This window comes from Adelges cooleyi, unplaced genomic scaffold (genome assembly GCF_023614345.1).
Source record: "Adelges cooleyi isolate 19-005CV unplaced genomic scaffold, UGA_ACOO_1.1 ACOO_flye_CR_arks_rails_tigmint_CR_PRNA_281, whole genome shotgun sequence".
NCBI classification, from domain to species: Eukaryota; Metazoa; Arthropoda; class Insecta; order Hemiptera; family Adelgidae; genus Adelges; species Adelges cooleyi.
This window is the reverse complement of record NW_026095950.1, coordinates 1,181-15,773: the sequence shown is the minus strand read 5'-3', so window position 1 is coordinate 15,773 and position 14,593 is coordinate 1,181. Positions and strand designations below refer to the sequence as shown.

Below are 14,593 nucleotides of genomic sequence, written 5' to 3'. Positions count from 1 at the left end.
TCCCAATAGTATCAAATAATACTTACATAAAAAAAACATAAATACAGAAGTTCACATCACAATTTAATAACTTGTAGTTCCCAAAAACTCATCTGAGAAATTGTTAAAAGACCGAATTACATCAAAATCTATTTGGCCATCCCGTTTAAAATAGAAGTCACTTATTAGCTTATAAAATATATGAATACTTAAATTACTTTCAAAAATGTTATAGTTTGTTAGGTCTTTAATGGAAGGCATTATGTCCATCATATTATGTTTTTGACATATTTTGGTGAGCATCGCATGTCGATTTATTATGTACCGCGCCGAGATAAGTCCGGAGTACCTTACAAGCTTTGTTTCACAACTAAATACTTGTGAATAAATTTCATCCATATACTTCAAGAGGTATTTTTTTACTGTCTTGTTAAATTGCACATTAGTAAAAAGGTTTGCTGGCTGTTTAACCAAATACTTGAGGAAAATCAAACCTAAATCGTCTTTTATGGAGAGATAATCAGTACTCAGCTTAACATATGTATAAAAAAACTTGTTAATATTATCTATCTGCTCTTGATTGATCATCGGCAGCCAAAGTCGATGTGGTTGTTCTTCCTTGTCTGATAAAGGCAAAGACAAATTAATTAAAGTTAGTTGTTTCCAAAAGCTGTGCAGAATTATAAATTTTACTAAATTCATAAACAGACTTTGTGATTTTGTAATGGTCTCGATCAAATCCTGTAGTGAGTCAAATTGTGTTTTTTCTTCAAATTTTTTTGCTTGAGAGTACATTCTTTTCCATTCAGGAAGCTCCGCAAAGTCGACAAATAAACATCTCACAATTTCCTTATAATCCCAAACGGATTCCAATTTAAAGTGACTCTTACTAAAGTAAAATCGACGAGATATATCGATTTTTACGAGTTGAACAACCATTTGGTATCTTTTATCAAATGATTGTTTTAAGGTTGCTATGAGGGCAACTATTTTATGTTGTTGATTTAAAAAGAGTGATTGAAAACGATTGTAGATTTCTGAATTGTTATATTGGGCGTTGTACTCATTCTGCGTCTTGCATTTTTGTTTGTAGAGTATGTGAGTCAGTCGATGATAAACAGTACGATGATCATTTCGAATATTTTCCCGTCTAGCTAGTATTTCATTCCCATTGATCGATCTTAAATATTTCACAAACATATAAACCATCCATATCGGACCCATATCGTCCATCATGCCGAAATTGTACAGAACGTTCAACATATCAATGATATTGTCGCTTAAAAAAACATCTTTGTGCTTTTTGAGGTTGATTAGTTCACTCAAATCTGTTTCACCGTTTTCTGAGAAGAGCTGTCCTAGTAAATTCATATAAGAAAGCATATCGAACATGTAACAACATGATAGTTGATGGTATAGTTTGTCTATCGCGTGCCGAATTCTTCCCGGGTATTCATATGCCCCTTTTTTTGACACTTTTGGTTTTTCCCCGATAGAGTATCCTGTATCGATTTTCATCAACTTACCATAATGCTGGAACGAATTAACATTAGCAAAACTTTGACGAAACGGCAGATATGAGAAACACACATTTGTAATCACAATTGTTTTAATTGTTAACACCAGCCATACTCGCCTCAAATACATTTCTACTATTAATGCGTCCTAGTAGCAATATGGCGAAGTCTTTTTAAACGTTTAGTATTATTTTCTTAAGCCGGTGATGATGCACTTACACTTCACATTTATACGTTGTAAATTTAATATTCTTAAACGTGTATTTAGTATATAATATTCTGTTGGTAACCAAAAATACTCAATTCAATTTTTATCGAATATTATTTTTTTCTAGGTCGTGTTCGGTTAAACGTGTTATTTTACAGTTGGCATACCATAAGTTGCTTTTGTATTGTAATAAACAATAGAAAATATTCCTGGTTGCCGATAACACTCGAGCCATTGTTTTTCGAACAACGTTCATTCAACACATTCATTTGATTGTGCGGTTTATTTTACAGTTGACTTAAGTTACTATTTTTTTTTCCATTATGGACCATTCATAATCTAAAACTTTAAGAAATGTACATTGTATACATACTGGTGGCTTAGATGTAGAGGTGTAATAACATATGTGACCAACATCATACCGCACCGAACTGTTTTAAAATGCCGCAAAGTTAGCTCTTATTTTGATTGGGTATTGTTTTTTTATTTTTAATTCATTATGTTAATATCATCAATGTTGTTATTGTCGTGGGACTTTCGATACCTTAGGGCGGGTACGACAGGTTAATCCGAGTGCGACATAATCCTAATAGGGCATACGGGTGTACTCATTTGGAGTTTGCTACCAGTGTTCAATATCAAGTACAACAAGACACCAGAGATTTCGGTCGGATAAATAATATAGACAGATTTCGACAAGATAGCCGCTGTTGTTGTAATTTCCATCATATAATAGCATAAAGACCGAAACAAAATCACCGTTGGGCCATCACCTCGTGGTGTTGCCAGTATATACATATAATGTACTTTCGTTACTGTAATGAACAAATGACTGGAAGGGATTACCGTCGAACGAACACCTCTTGCCATCGTGCAGTGTCCGCCCCTCAGGCAATTGTTGATGTGGCTTTCTGAATATGAATTGAGTGTCAACACGTCATCCTTTACAGGCCACTAGACTTGATGGTACTTTCCTTTCATAATAAACTTTTGACTGACTGCAGAGTATTATAAATATACTATCTGCGCATCTTACCGTAGTACACACAATTTACAATTTGTATATTACCTTAACGGAAACAACACAGGCATTGATGATATTTGTGACAGTTTATGAAGAAATCAAAATGTAAAATTTACTAGAAAATTACGCTGAAACCAATTTTAACACTTTGAACTCAAAAAAAATTATTGAACATATACGCTTGACCAGGAGGTGCAAAAAATACTCCACTTAGTTTTAGCCAAGAACGAGTGTTTTTTTTGGCTTATTTGACATTTGCCTTTTATAGTAAAAACAAATAATATTGTTTTTCTTACTTTACATTAAGTAATATCGGTCATTTGTACAGATTCCCGAATTGGCGTTATTGTTAGTCAGTTCATAATATTATAAAACTTTAAAATACATTTTGTTTTGCTTAATCTATTTACTTGAGTTCTACTGTATATTACAATATTCAGAAACTGTTTTCATTATTAGAATAAGGAATTTTTTACTGCAATTTTTGAATTGCAGTAAAAAATCGATATTTAATTAGAAAAAACTATTAAATATTAAAACGTTTTAATAGCTTTCTAAAATTATGTTTTACGTTGAATAGATAGATAAAAGATAGCCATAAACAGTAGTTCTTGTATTGTTCTTTGCTCTTACCACTTGTGCAATGTGAAATATTTTTTATATAATAATATTAATAATATGCAATTTATTTTACAATAACCGAGCAAAACATATTTTATATAAAAATTGTTGAAATCATCAAGACCATAGTTGGTGAATACATGTCTATTTATATGAAAAACATTTTATTTTAAACTTCAAATGTTGTAATAATTTATATATTTTCGTATCATTCAAGAAGTGTACAATAATATCAATAATATTGACATTTTAAAGTCAGATAAGTGAATTAATTTTAATTATTTCAAATAACTTTAAGATAGAAGAATAAATTTAGAATTAAACGCTTATAAAAATCAAACATTAATTACATAAACAAAACTAAAATTCGATAGTTCACATCACAATTTAATAACTTGTAGTTCCCAAAAACTCATCTGAGAAATTGTTAAAAGACCGAATTACATCAAAATCTATTTGGCAATTGCATTCAAAATCGATGTCAATTATTAGCTTGTAAAATATATGAATACTTAAATTACTTTCAGAAATGTTATACCTTGTTAGTTCTTTAATGGAAGGCATTATGTCCATCATATTATGTTTTTGACATACTTCGGCGAATATCGCCTGTCGATTTATAATGTATCGCGAGGAGATAATTCCGGAGTACCTTACAAGTTTTGTTTCACAACCGAATACTTGTGAATAAATTTCATCCATATACTTCAAAAGGTATTTTTTTACTGTCTTGTTAAATTGTACGTTGGTAAAAAGGTTTGCTGGCATTTTAACCAAATACTTGAGGAAAATCAAACCTAAATCGTCTTTTATGGAGAAATAATCAGTACTCAGCTTAACATATCTATAAAAAAACTTGTTTAAATCATTTATCTTCTCTTGATTCATCATCTCCAGCCTAAGTCGGTGTGGTTGTTCTTCGTTGTCTGATAAAAGCAAAGCCAAATTAATTAAAGTTAATTGTTTCCAAAAGCTGTGTAAAAATATAAATTTGACTAAATTCACAAATAGACTTTGTGATTTCGCCACGGACTCGATTAAATCCTGAAGCGAGTCAAATTGTGGTCTTTCAAAATGATATTTTTGTATTTGAGAGTATTTTCTTTTGCATTCAGGCACTTCTGCAAAGTCGACAAACAGATGTCTCACGATTTCCTTACTATGCCAAACAGATTCCAATTTCAAGTGAGTGGCACTAAAGTAAAATCGACACGATGTGTCGATGTGTATGTGTTCTTCAACTTTTTGGTATCTCTTATAAATTGATTGTTTTAAGATCGCTATAAGGGCAACTATTTTATGTTGTTGATTCAAATCGAGTGATTGAAAACGATTGTAAAACTCTGAATTGCTATATTGGGCATTATACTCATTCTGCTTCTTGCATTTTTGCTTGTTGAGTTTGTGCGCAAGTCGCTGATAAACATTATGGTGTTCATTTTGAATGTTTTCCCGTCTAGCTAGTATTTCATTCTTCTCGATCGATCTTAAATATTTTACAAACATGTAAACGGTCCATAACGGATCCATATCGTCCAACTTACCGAAACTGTAAAGGACGTTCATCATATCAATGATATTATCGCTTAGAAAAACAACTTTGTTCTCTTGGAGGTTGCTTACTTCAGCCAACTCGTTTTCACTGTTTTCTGAAAAGAGCTGTCCTAGTAAATCCATATAAGAAAGCATATCGAATATGTAACAACATAATACCTGATTGTATATTTCGTTTATCGCGTGCTGAACTTTTCCCGGGTATTCATTTGCCTCTTCTTGTGACACTTGTGGTTTTTCTTCGATAGAGTATCCCGTATCGAGTTGCATTAACCTTACATAATGCACAAACATTAAATTATTTATGTTCTTCAATTTGTTAAGAGCAAATTTCTGACGATCACACATAAATGAGAAACACAATTTTTGGATCATAATCATTATCGCAATCGTTAAGACCAGCCATACTCGACGCAAATACATTTCTACTATAAAATTGTCGTATAAGCTATATGGCACACTTTTTTTAGGCGATTGGTATTTTCACTTAAACAGGAGAAGGCGCACTTATACTTCACAATACGTTGTACATTTAATTTTTATAAACGAGTAGTTACTATAAAATATTTGGTTGGTAATAAAAAATACTAAATTCAGTGTTTATGGAATTTTTTCCCCTACATTCTGTTCGGTTATACGTGTTTTTTTACTGTTGGGTTATCTAAAGCTGTTATTTTTTTTGTAATAAACAATAAAAAATGGAAAACATGTGTAGCGTATACATGCGGTTGACCTTGATATTTAACTATATTACATTTTATTCAAAACACATGAATTTATACATTTGGGTTTACTGCTTCCTAATATTGTATATTTTATTTTTTATTTCAACATATTTTATTACGTATATTGTTTTAAATATGACAGTTATATGATATTTCATATTTTTATGTTGTTTGTAAAATATTTTATAAACGATGTATTTAATATAATTCCTATATCTTTTAAGCTTCTATGCATATAATTGTTTTTTGTAGCTTGACCCACGGCAACTTTTTAACTGATTTCTTCTTGTACATATCTTTAGAATCCAATTTTTACGTTAAACTATGTTCTACAAAATATATATTTTAAATCGTTTAATATTTTACGACGACACAAGCAACGTTTCAAGAGCCAATCGCACATATGATTTGAGCGGTCTACACGTTTTTCAAAATGTGTAAGCAAACTGTTAACTTCCGCCGACGACATACGGACATTGCACACGAGTAGTAATTGTTACATAGTTGTCGCGGTCTTTTTGGTATAATATAATACAGTAACACCACCGAAACCGGCAATGGAATTTATGCGCCAAGGCCAAACATCAAGATTCACCTAAACACCTATAGTCGGTCTCATCGGGTACTCATCACGGAATTCCTGTACTCAACGACAATAGTATTAATAACAATATACAACACAATATAGTACAATATATATAAGCAAGTTTCGGAGTGCGCATAACCTTTCAGATCTTTTCGAATCAAGCGTGCTGCCGTGTTTAATAACAAGACTGTAACTGTCTCGTAGGCGATAATTTAATTTCTTATTAAACCCTATGATATGTTGAGTGGCCCGTGACAAAAGTATCACTGTATATTTACTTTTTAATTTAGATAATTAATTAGAAAAACTAAAACTTTTTAAAAATTTCCCGAAAACATTAATATCTTGCGCTGAATGGATTGCCATGTATTGACCTTTGTTCTTTCCTAATTATCCATTCGAAAATATTCTTTTAAATACTATAATTAATACTATAAAATGAAATTTACAATAACTATATTGAATCATAATTGTTGCAAGCGTCGAGACCGTTCTCGATGCAAATACATTTCTACTATTATAGCGTCTTTGCTAGGAATATGGCATACTCTTTTTAAGCGTAAAATGTCACAATATGTTGTAAATTTAGTAAGAAGTTTAGTAAGTACGTTGTGTAGTATATTTTGGTTTCCAAAAACGCTTGAGTCATTGTTTTCCGAACAACGTTTATTCAACACATTCATTTGATTGTGCGGTTTATTTTACAGTTGACTTAAGTTACTATTTTTTTTTTCATTATGGACCATTCATAATCTAAAACTTTAAGTAATGTACATTGTATACATACTGGTGGCTTAGATGTAGAGGTGTAATAACATATGTGACCAACATCATACCGCACCGAACTGTTTTGAAATGCCGCAAAGTTAGCTCTTATTTTGATTGGGTATGGTTTTTTATTTTTAATCCATTATGTTAATATCATCAATGTTGTTATTGTCGTGGGACTTTCGATACCTTAGGGCGGGTACGACAGGTTAATCCGAGTGCGACATAATCCTAATAGGGCATACGGGTGTACTCATTTAGAGTTTGCTACCAGTGTTCAATATCAAGTACAACAAGACACCAGAGATTTCGGTCGGATAAATAATATAGACAGATGTCGACAAGATATGGCGGTGTAATAGCATATGTGAGTTTGTAACTGCACCGAACTGATTAAAATGTCGCAAAACTAACTCTTTTTTTTTATTGGGAATTGTTGTTTTTTTTATAATTCGTCATGTCGTTCTTGTCGAGAGATTTTGAATACCTGCTAATGGGGCATTCGGATCTTGCTACCGGTGTTTAAGAACATGTACAAGAAGACACCAGACTTTCGGTCGGATAAATAATATAGACAGATTTCGACAAGATAGCCGCTGCTGTTGTAATTTCCATCATACAATAGCATAAAGACCAAAACGAAATATGCGTTGGCGTCATCACCTCGTGGTTTTGCCAGTATATATAATGAACATAAATACATGAATAATTCTATGTAAATCCGTTCGTTTTGTAATTAACAAGTGACTGGAAAGGATTACCGTCGAACGAACACCTCTTGCCATCGTGCACAGTGTCTTTAGGCAATTGTTGATGTGGCTTTCTGAATATGAATAGAGTGTCAACTCGTCATCATTTACGCGCCACTAGACTTGATCGTACTTTCCTTTTATTATAAACTTTTTTGCTGCAGGTTAGAAGAGTGTTTTTTTTTTTTGAAAATACAACTTGCCCCGAATCCTTTGAATATAATAATTTAATCACTAATTCAATGCCGGTCCGTGTCTGAGTGATATTGCACCAAAGCAAAAGCCGCCCTTTTCGGTTCCATAGCAATTTCGGGATTGTTATGGATTAATTTATTTTTATTTTTCATGTACATCTCGTTTTTGGAAATACTATCTAGTAAGGGTTGTTATCATGGCGTTAGGGGTTTCATTTAATTTCACTCTTCTGTAACTTCCATATGATAATGACCATAAATTGATTGACGGTTGAAGGCTCTTTAATACGGATTTCACAATTTAGCTTAGAAATATTTGAAAAAATATTTTTTTATTTTATACAAAATACAATCTGTTATAGCTTTAAATACGAGAATTATTTAGTTGCCTAATAACTATGTTGTATTACAGTAATCCCGTATAAAATGTAAAAATTCGGTTATATTTAATACTTCAATAATATGTATTATTATTATTTATAAGGGTTTTATAATATTTTATTGCTTATTTATTAACATTTTAATATAACATAAAAACATCTGAGACTAGTATTTAAATAATTAAATAGTAATGTATGACATTAAACAAGAAAGTAATATTATCCAACAAAATATATGAAAATTAACAACTACCATAAAATAACTGACATTAAATGTAATATTAGTTACTGTTAGGAATTATATATTTATAAAGTTTAATAATAATAATGATTAATAAGTAACAGTTTATTTGATTGGATAACCATAACATATTATGGTGAGTTTGTATAAAAAACACATTGTTTCATTCGGTTATTCTATAGAACAACATATTTTGTTTTATAATATTTATATTATTATTTCCTTTGTTGTAATTTCAATTATATAACAATAATTTGATTATCGCCATCGCCTCATTGTTTTATGAGTTTATAATATGTAAATAATTGAATGAATAATTTTATGTAAATCCAGTCGTAACAGTAATTTACAAATTACTGGAAGGGACTATCGTCGAAGCCACCTTTTGGCGTCGTTCTGCAATATCTCTCTCCAATTGGGCAAGTGACGATGTGGCTTTCTAAGTACAAATTGAGTGTCAACTCAACTCTTTACGCACCACTAGACTTTATCGAATTTCCCTTTCATTATAACATTTTTTCGACGGGTAGAAAAGTATTTTTAAAAATACGACATGCTCTCTTGAGACTCGGTTCCAATAGTTTTCGTTGAAAATCAACTCCAATGCACCTTCAACTACGAACTGATATTTCAGGAAACTATAGACAAATAATAATTTTTTTAAAAGATCATAAAATAATACATTATATATTGTACATTTAATACCTACCTATAAGTCAGATTGTAGGATTAATTTTAATTATTTCGAAAAAATTCAAGATACAGTGAATTTATTGAGAATACCGTTTTAAAATAAATTAGGAATTCATTAATAATGCAATTTTCGTATGAGTCTGATAGTGCACAATATTATTTCGATGAACTTCGAGATACGGTAAATTTATAGCTTATAAAGTTTTGAAATAAACTTAGAATTTAACAATATCAAACATTTTGTGAGAGTATCCTGTATCGATTGTCATCAACCCCTTATAATGCTCCAACGCAGTACGATCATTTAAGTCATATGCTTTAGGCATACGCACAACCGTGAAAAACATATTTTGAAATATATTTATTGTTTCAATTGTCAAGACCAACCATATTCGACTTAATAACATGTTTACTGCGAAAATTTTTCAATAAGGTGCACAAACACTGTTAAATTGTTATAATATTCGTATACTCAAGCCAAAGACTTGTACAAATCATAAAATTGTTTGTATATTTAGGTAGTTTTCTAGAACGTGTAATTAATAATAATAATGATTAATAAGTATAACTATTTATTTGAGTTATCGGATAAAAAAGACATGATGAGTTTACATAAAAAGCATTGTTTCAATTGAGTACTCTATAAAACAACATAATTTGTTGTATAATATCTATGTTATTGTTTCCTACGTTGTAATTTCAATTATATAACAATAATATCACTAGCAGCAGACGACCAGCCAAGACCGAAACGAAATTAGCGTAAATAATATGTAAATAAATGAATGAATAATTTTATGTAAATCCGGTCGTAACAGTAATTAACAAATTATTGGAAGGGACTATCGTCGAAGCCACCTTTTGGCGTCGTTCTGCAATATCTCTCTCCAATTGGGCAAGTGACGATGTGGCTTTCTAAGTACAAATTGAGTGTCAACTCAACTCTTTACGCACCACTAGACTTTATCGAATTTCCCTTTCATTATAACATTTTTTCGACGGGTAGAAAAGTATTTTTAAAAATACGACAAGCTCTCTTGAGACTATCTCCGACCCACACTAAACGCAGAAGAAAATTGATATACCACCACCAATGTTCATTAAAAACGTAACAAACTCTTCTAATCTAAGAATTGCAATAATTGCAGAACTTATCGGTTCAAATAGTTTTTGTTACAAATCAACTTCTGCTCACCATCTGCTCCATTCAGGAATTTCAGGAAACTATAGACAAATTAATATTTTCTAAAAAATAATGCAGGGTAAAAAAACATTTTAACTTCAACGATTCACTCAATTCATGCTAATGTAACAGGTAACGACTCCACGCGAAATAATAAATTGTAAGTGTTTTATATATTGTGCTTATTGTTATACATTCTGTAAAATAATGTATAATAATAAAAGTTTAAGAAAATTGTTTTTATTATTTGATTAATAATTATTTACTGAAATTTTCAACTAATCCATAGTCAATTGGAAAAAAATTCAATATTTTAATAATTTTCAACTTTACGAATTTTCCAAATTGTCAATCCTGTAGTCAAACAAAAGTTACTCTTTTGCACAGTGTGTCGAATGAGAAGAATCCCGTATCACTGCTACGTTTAATATAAAACTACAATTTAATAATTTTCCGAAAAAAGAATGTGTTACATTGAATGGATCGACCTTTGTTCTTAACTGTAATTACACATTGCGAACAATATTGTAAGATAATAATTTTAATATAATAAATTATATTTTATTTTAATTACGCAATTAATTAGAAAAACAAAAAAACAATACTTCAAATTTTGTAATGATCTATATATTTTCGTATGAATCTAAAAGTGCACAATGATAGCAATATTTCAAAGTCAGATGAGTGGATTAATTTTAATTATTTCGAAAAACTACAAGATACGTTGAATTTATAAACTGTTGTAATTTTTCTTTAATGGAAGGCATTATGGTGAGCATCGCCTTTCGTTTTATTATGTATCGCACGGGATAAATCTGGAGAACCTTACAAGCTTTGTTTCACAGCCGAACTGTTGTGAATATATTTTATCCATATATTTCAAGAGGTATTTTTTTACTTCCTTGTTAAATTTCACAATAATAAAAAGGTTTGCTGGAATTTAATCAAACGCTTAAGGAATACCAATCCTAAATCGTCTTTTATCTTAAAATTAACAATACATGCTTCAACATATCTAGTTATCGACTTGTTTAAATGATCAATCTGCTCTTGATTGATCATCGGCAGCCATAGTCAATAAGGTTGTTCTTCATTGTCCGATAAAGGCAAAGACAAATTAATGTAGTATTAGCAAACCGAAACCGGCAATAGAAACTACGCGCAAAGACCAAAGATCAATTTTCACCTAAACACCTAAAGTCGTTCTCAGCGGGTACTCGCCACGGAATTCCTGTATACAGCGACAAGATTATGAATAACAATATACAACACAAAATAGCAATATATATATATATATAATATAAGAAAGTTTCGGAGTGTCAATAACCTTTCGGGTCTATTCAAAACAAGCATGCTGCCGGTGTTTAATAACAAGACTGCCAATGTCTCGTAGGTATCTTCCATTCGACTAAATATTATAGGCAGGTATCCTGATAAGAGTGCCGCTGGTATTTTAATTTCAATTATAGAATACTAATAGTACAAAATATATGAAGTTCGTGAGCCAGTTTGATTGGACTGAAGTTTTGTATGTCTTTTAACATAATATGGTTTGAACCATCAATAATTCGAGTCCAATAATTTTAGTTGTTTCGAAAAACAAGATTCCATGAATCACTAAATCAATATCTTTAAATACAATTCTACATTAATTATTTGTCTTTAAATTTTACATTAATTACGATGAAAAATATTTGTTTCAACATATGCAGCTATCAACTTGTTCAAAAAGCATAATTAAGTCTTCTCGACTACAATTTATTCGAACATTTTTCACCGTGAAAACGTCGCAATAACAGTTTTCCTAAAATATTATAGCGTTTCATAGTTTTACTTAAACCTTAAACGGGTTTTATATACTACCGAATTCGTTATAATTTATTTCAATCACAATATTTTGTCGGTTACTGAGAACGCTTAAAACAATATTTTAGAATAATGTTTTTGCTGTATACTATTTTTTTTCAGTTGGCTTAACATAAGGTGTTTGAATCACACAGCACATACGCAAAGGCCTATTATGTATTAATCATATTATTTTGTCGGTTAACGAGAACTCTCAAAGCAATATTTTCAAATAATGTTTTTGCTGTATTTTATTTTTTATACCTACCTACGTGTTTTATTTCAGCTGGCCTTACATATTGTGTTAATGGTAAAAAATTATACATTTTTTGGAAAATTAATTTTTATACAGTAAATTGCTTTAAATTTACTGCGTAAAAATTTGATTGTTAATATATTTTCGTATGAATCTAATAGTGCACAATATATCGACATTTTAAAACCCAAAAAGTGAATTAATTTAAATTATTTCAAATAACTTCGAGATACGGTAAATTTATAGATTATAAAGTTTTGAAATAAAATTAGAATTCAACAATATCAAACATTGTTTACATAAAAAAAAAATACAATAGTTCACATCAAAATTTCATAACTTGTATCTCCCAAAAAGTCATCTGAGAACTTGTTAAACGACCGAATGACATCAAAATCGATTTCGACAAGTTTTTTAAAATAGAAGTCACTTATTAGCTTATAAAATATATGAATACTTAAATTACTTTCAAAACTGTTATAGTTTGTTAGGTCTTTAATGGAAGGCATTGTGTTCATTACATTATGTCTTTTACATAATTGGTCGAGCATCGCTTTTCGTTTGACTATGTATCGCGCGGAGATAAGTCCGGAGAACCTGACAAGCTTTGTTTCATAGCCGAATTCTTGAGAATAAATTTCATCCATATATTTCAAGAGGTCTTTTTTTATTTCTTTGTTAAATTGCACATTCATAAAAAGGTTTGCTGGCATATTAATCAAACGCTTGAGGAATGCCAATCCTAAATCGTCTTTTATGTTAAAATAAACAATACATGCTTCAACAAAACTAGATATCAACTTGTTTAAATGTTGTATCTGCCTTTGATTGATCATTGGAAGCCATAATCGATGAGGTTGTTCTTCTTTGTCTGTTAGAGGCAAAGACAAATTGATTAAAGTTAGTTGTTTCCAAAAGCTGTGCAACAATATAAATTTTACTATATTCACTAACAGACTTTGTGATTTTGCAATGGTCTCGATCAAATCCTGTAGTGAGTCAAATTGTGTTTTTTCTTCAAATTTTTTTGCTTGAGAGTACATTCTTTTCCATTCAGGAAGCTCTGCAAAGTCTCCAAACAAACTGCTCACAATGTCCTCATTACGCCAAATAGAACCCATTTTCAAGTGATGTTGAAATAAAGAAATATCGACAAGTCGCGTCGATGTTTATGTGTTCTTTAACTATTCGGTATTTAGTAACAAATGATTGTCTTAAAGTTGCTATGAGGGCAACTATTTTATGTTGTTGATTCAAAAAGAGTGATTGAAAACGATTGTAGAACTCTGAATTGTTATATTGGGCGTTGTACTCATTCTGCTTCTTGCACTTTACCTTGTTGAGTATGTGCGCAAGATGCTGACAAACATAATGGTGTTCATTTTGAATGTTTTCTCCGTCTAGCTAGTATTTCATTCTTCTCGATCGATCTTAAATATTTTACAAACATGTAAACGGTCCATAACGGATCCATATCGTCCAACTTACCGAAACTGTAAAGGACGTTCATCATATTAGTGATATTATCGCTTAGAAAAACCACTCTGTGCTCTTGGAGGTTGCTTACTTCAGCCAACTCGTTTTCACGGTTTTCTGAAAAGAGCTGCCCTAGTAAATCCATATAAGAAAGCATATCGAATATGTAACAACATAATACCTGATTGTATATTTCGTTTATCGCTTGCTGAACTTTTGCTGGGTATTCATAAGCGTCCTCTCGTGATACTTTTGGTTTTTCTTCGATAGAGTATCCCGTATCGAGTTGCATTAAGCTAACATAGTGCACAAACATTGAACCACGTCTCATCTTTAAATTATCAAGAGAAAAATTCTGACGATCACACATTAATGAGAAACACAACTTTTGGATCATAATTGTTATCGCAATCGTTAAGACCAGACATACTCGCCGGAAATACATTTTTACTATAAAAGCGTCGTATTAACTATATAGCGCACTTTTTTTAAACGTATAGTTTTTTCTCTTAAACCGGAGACGACGCACTTAAATAAAATATTTGGTTGGTGATCAAAAGTGCTCAATTCAATTTTTATCGAGTAATTTGTTTT

At 30.8% G+C, this 14,593-nt stretch overlaps 1 protein-coding gene across 1 annotated transcript; it reads right to left on the bottom strand.

Annotated features, from left to right (window-relative positions):
- Nucleotides 1-3,736: 3,736 nt before the first annotated feature.
- Nucleotides 3,737-14,330, bottom strand: LOC126837686 (uncharacterized). Its single transcript, XM_050571634.1, has 2 exons — nucleotides 14,181-14,330; nucleotides 3,737-5,062 (listed from the first exon to the last, which is right to left on the bottom strand). Exons 1-2 carry the CDS (start codon nucleotides 14,328-14,330, stop codon nucleotides 3,737-3,739), a joined length of 1,476 nt encoding a protein of 491 aa, XP_050427591.1.
- Between the last annotated feature and the right edge of the window lie 263 nt (nucleotides 14,331-14,593).

Bases quoted from the DNA above. Each gene is read 5' to 3' on its own strand.
- LOC126837686 (XM_050571634.1), bottom strand. From the start codon at position 14,330: ATGAGACGTGGTTCAATGTTTGTGCACTATGTTAGCTTAATGCAACTC. The intron at 5,063-14,180 runs GTATTATGTTGT...ATATACAATCAG, and splicing joins TAAACGAAATATACAATCAG to GTATTATGTTGTTACATATT.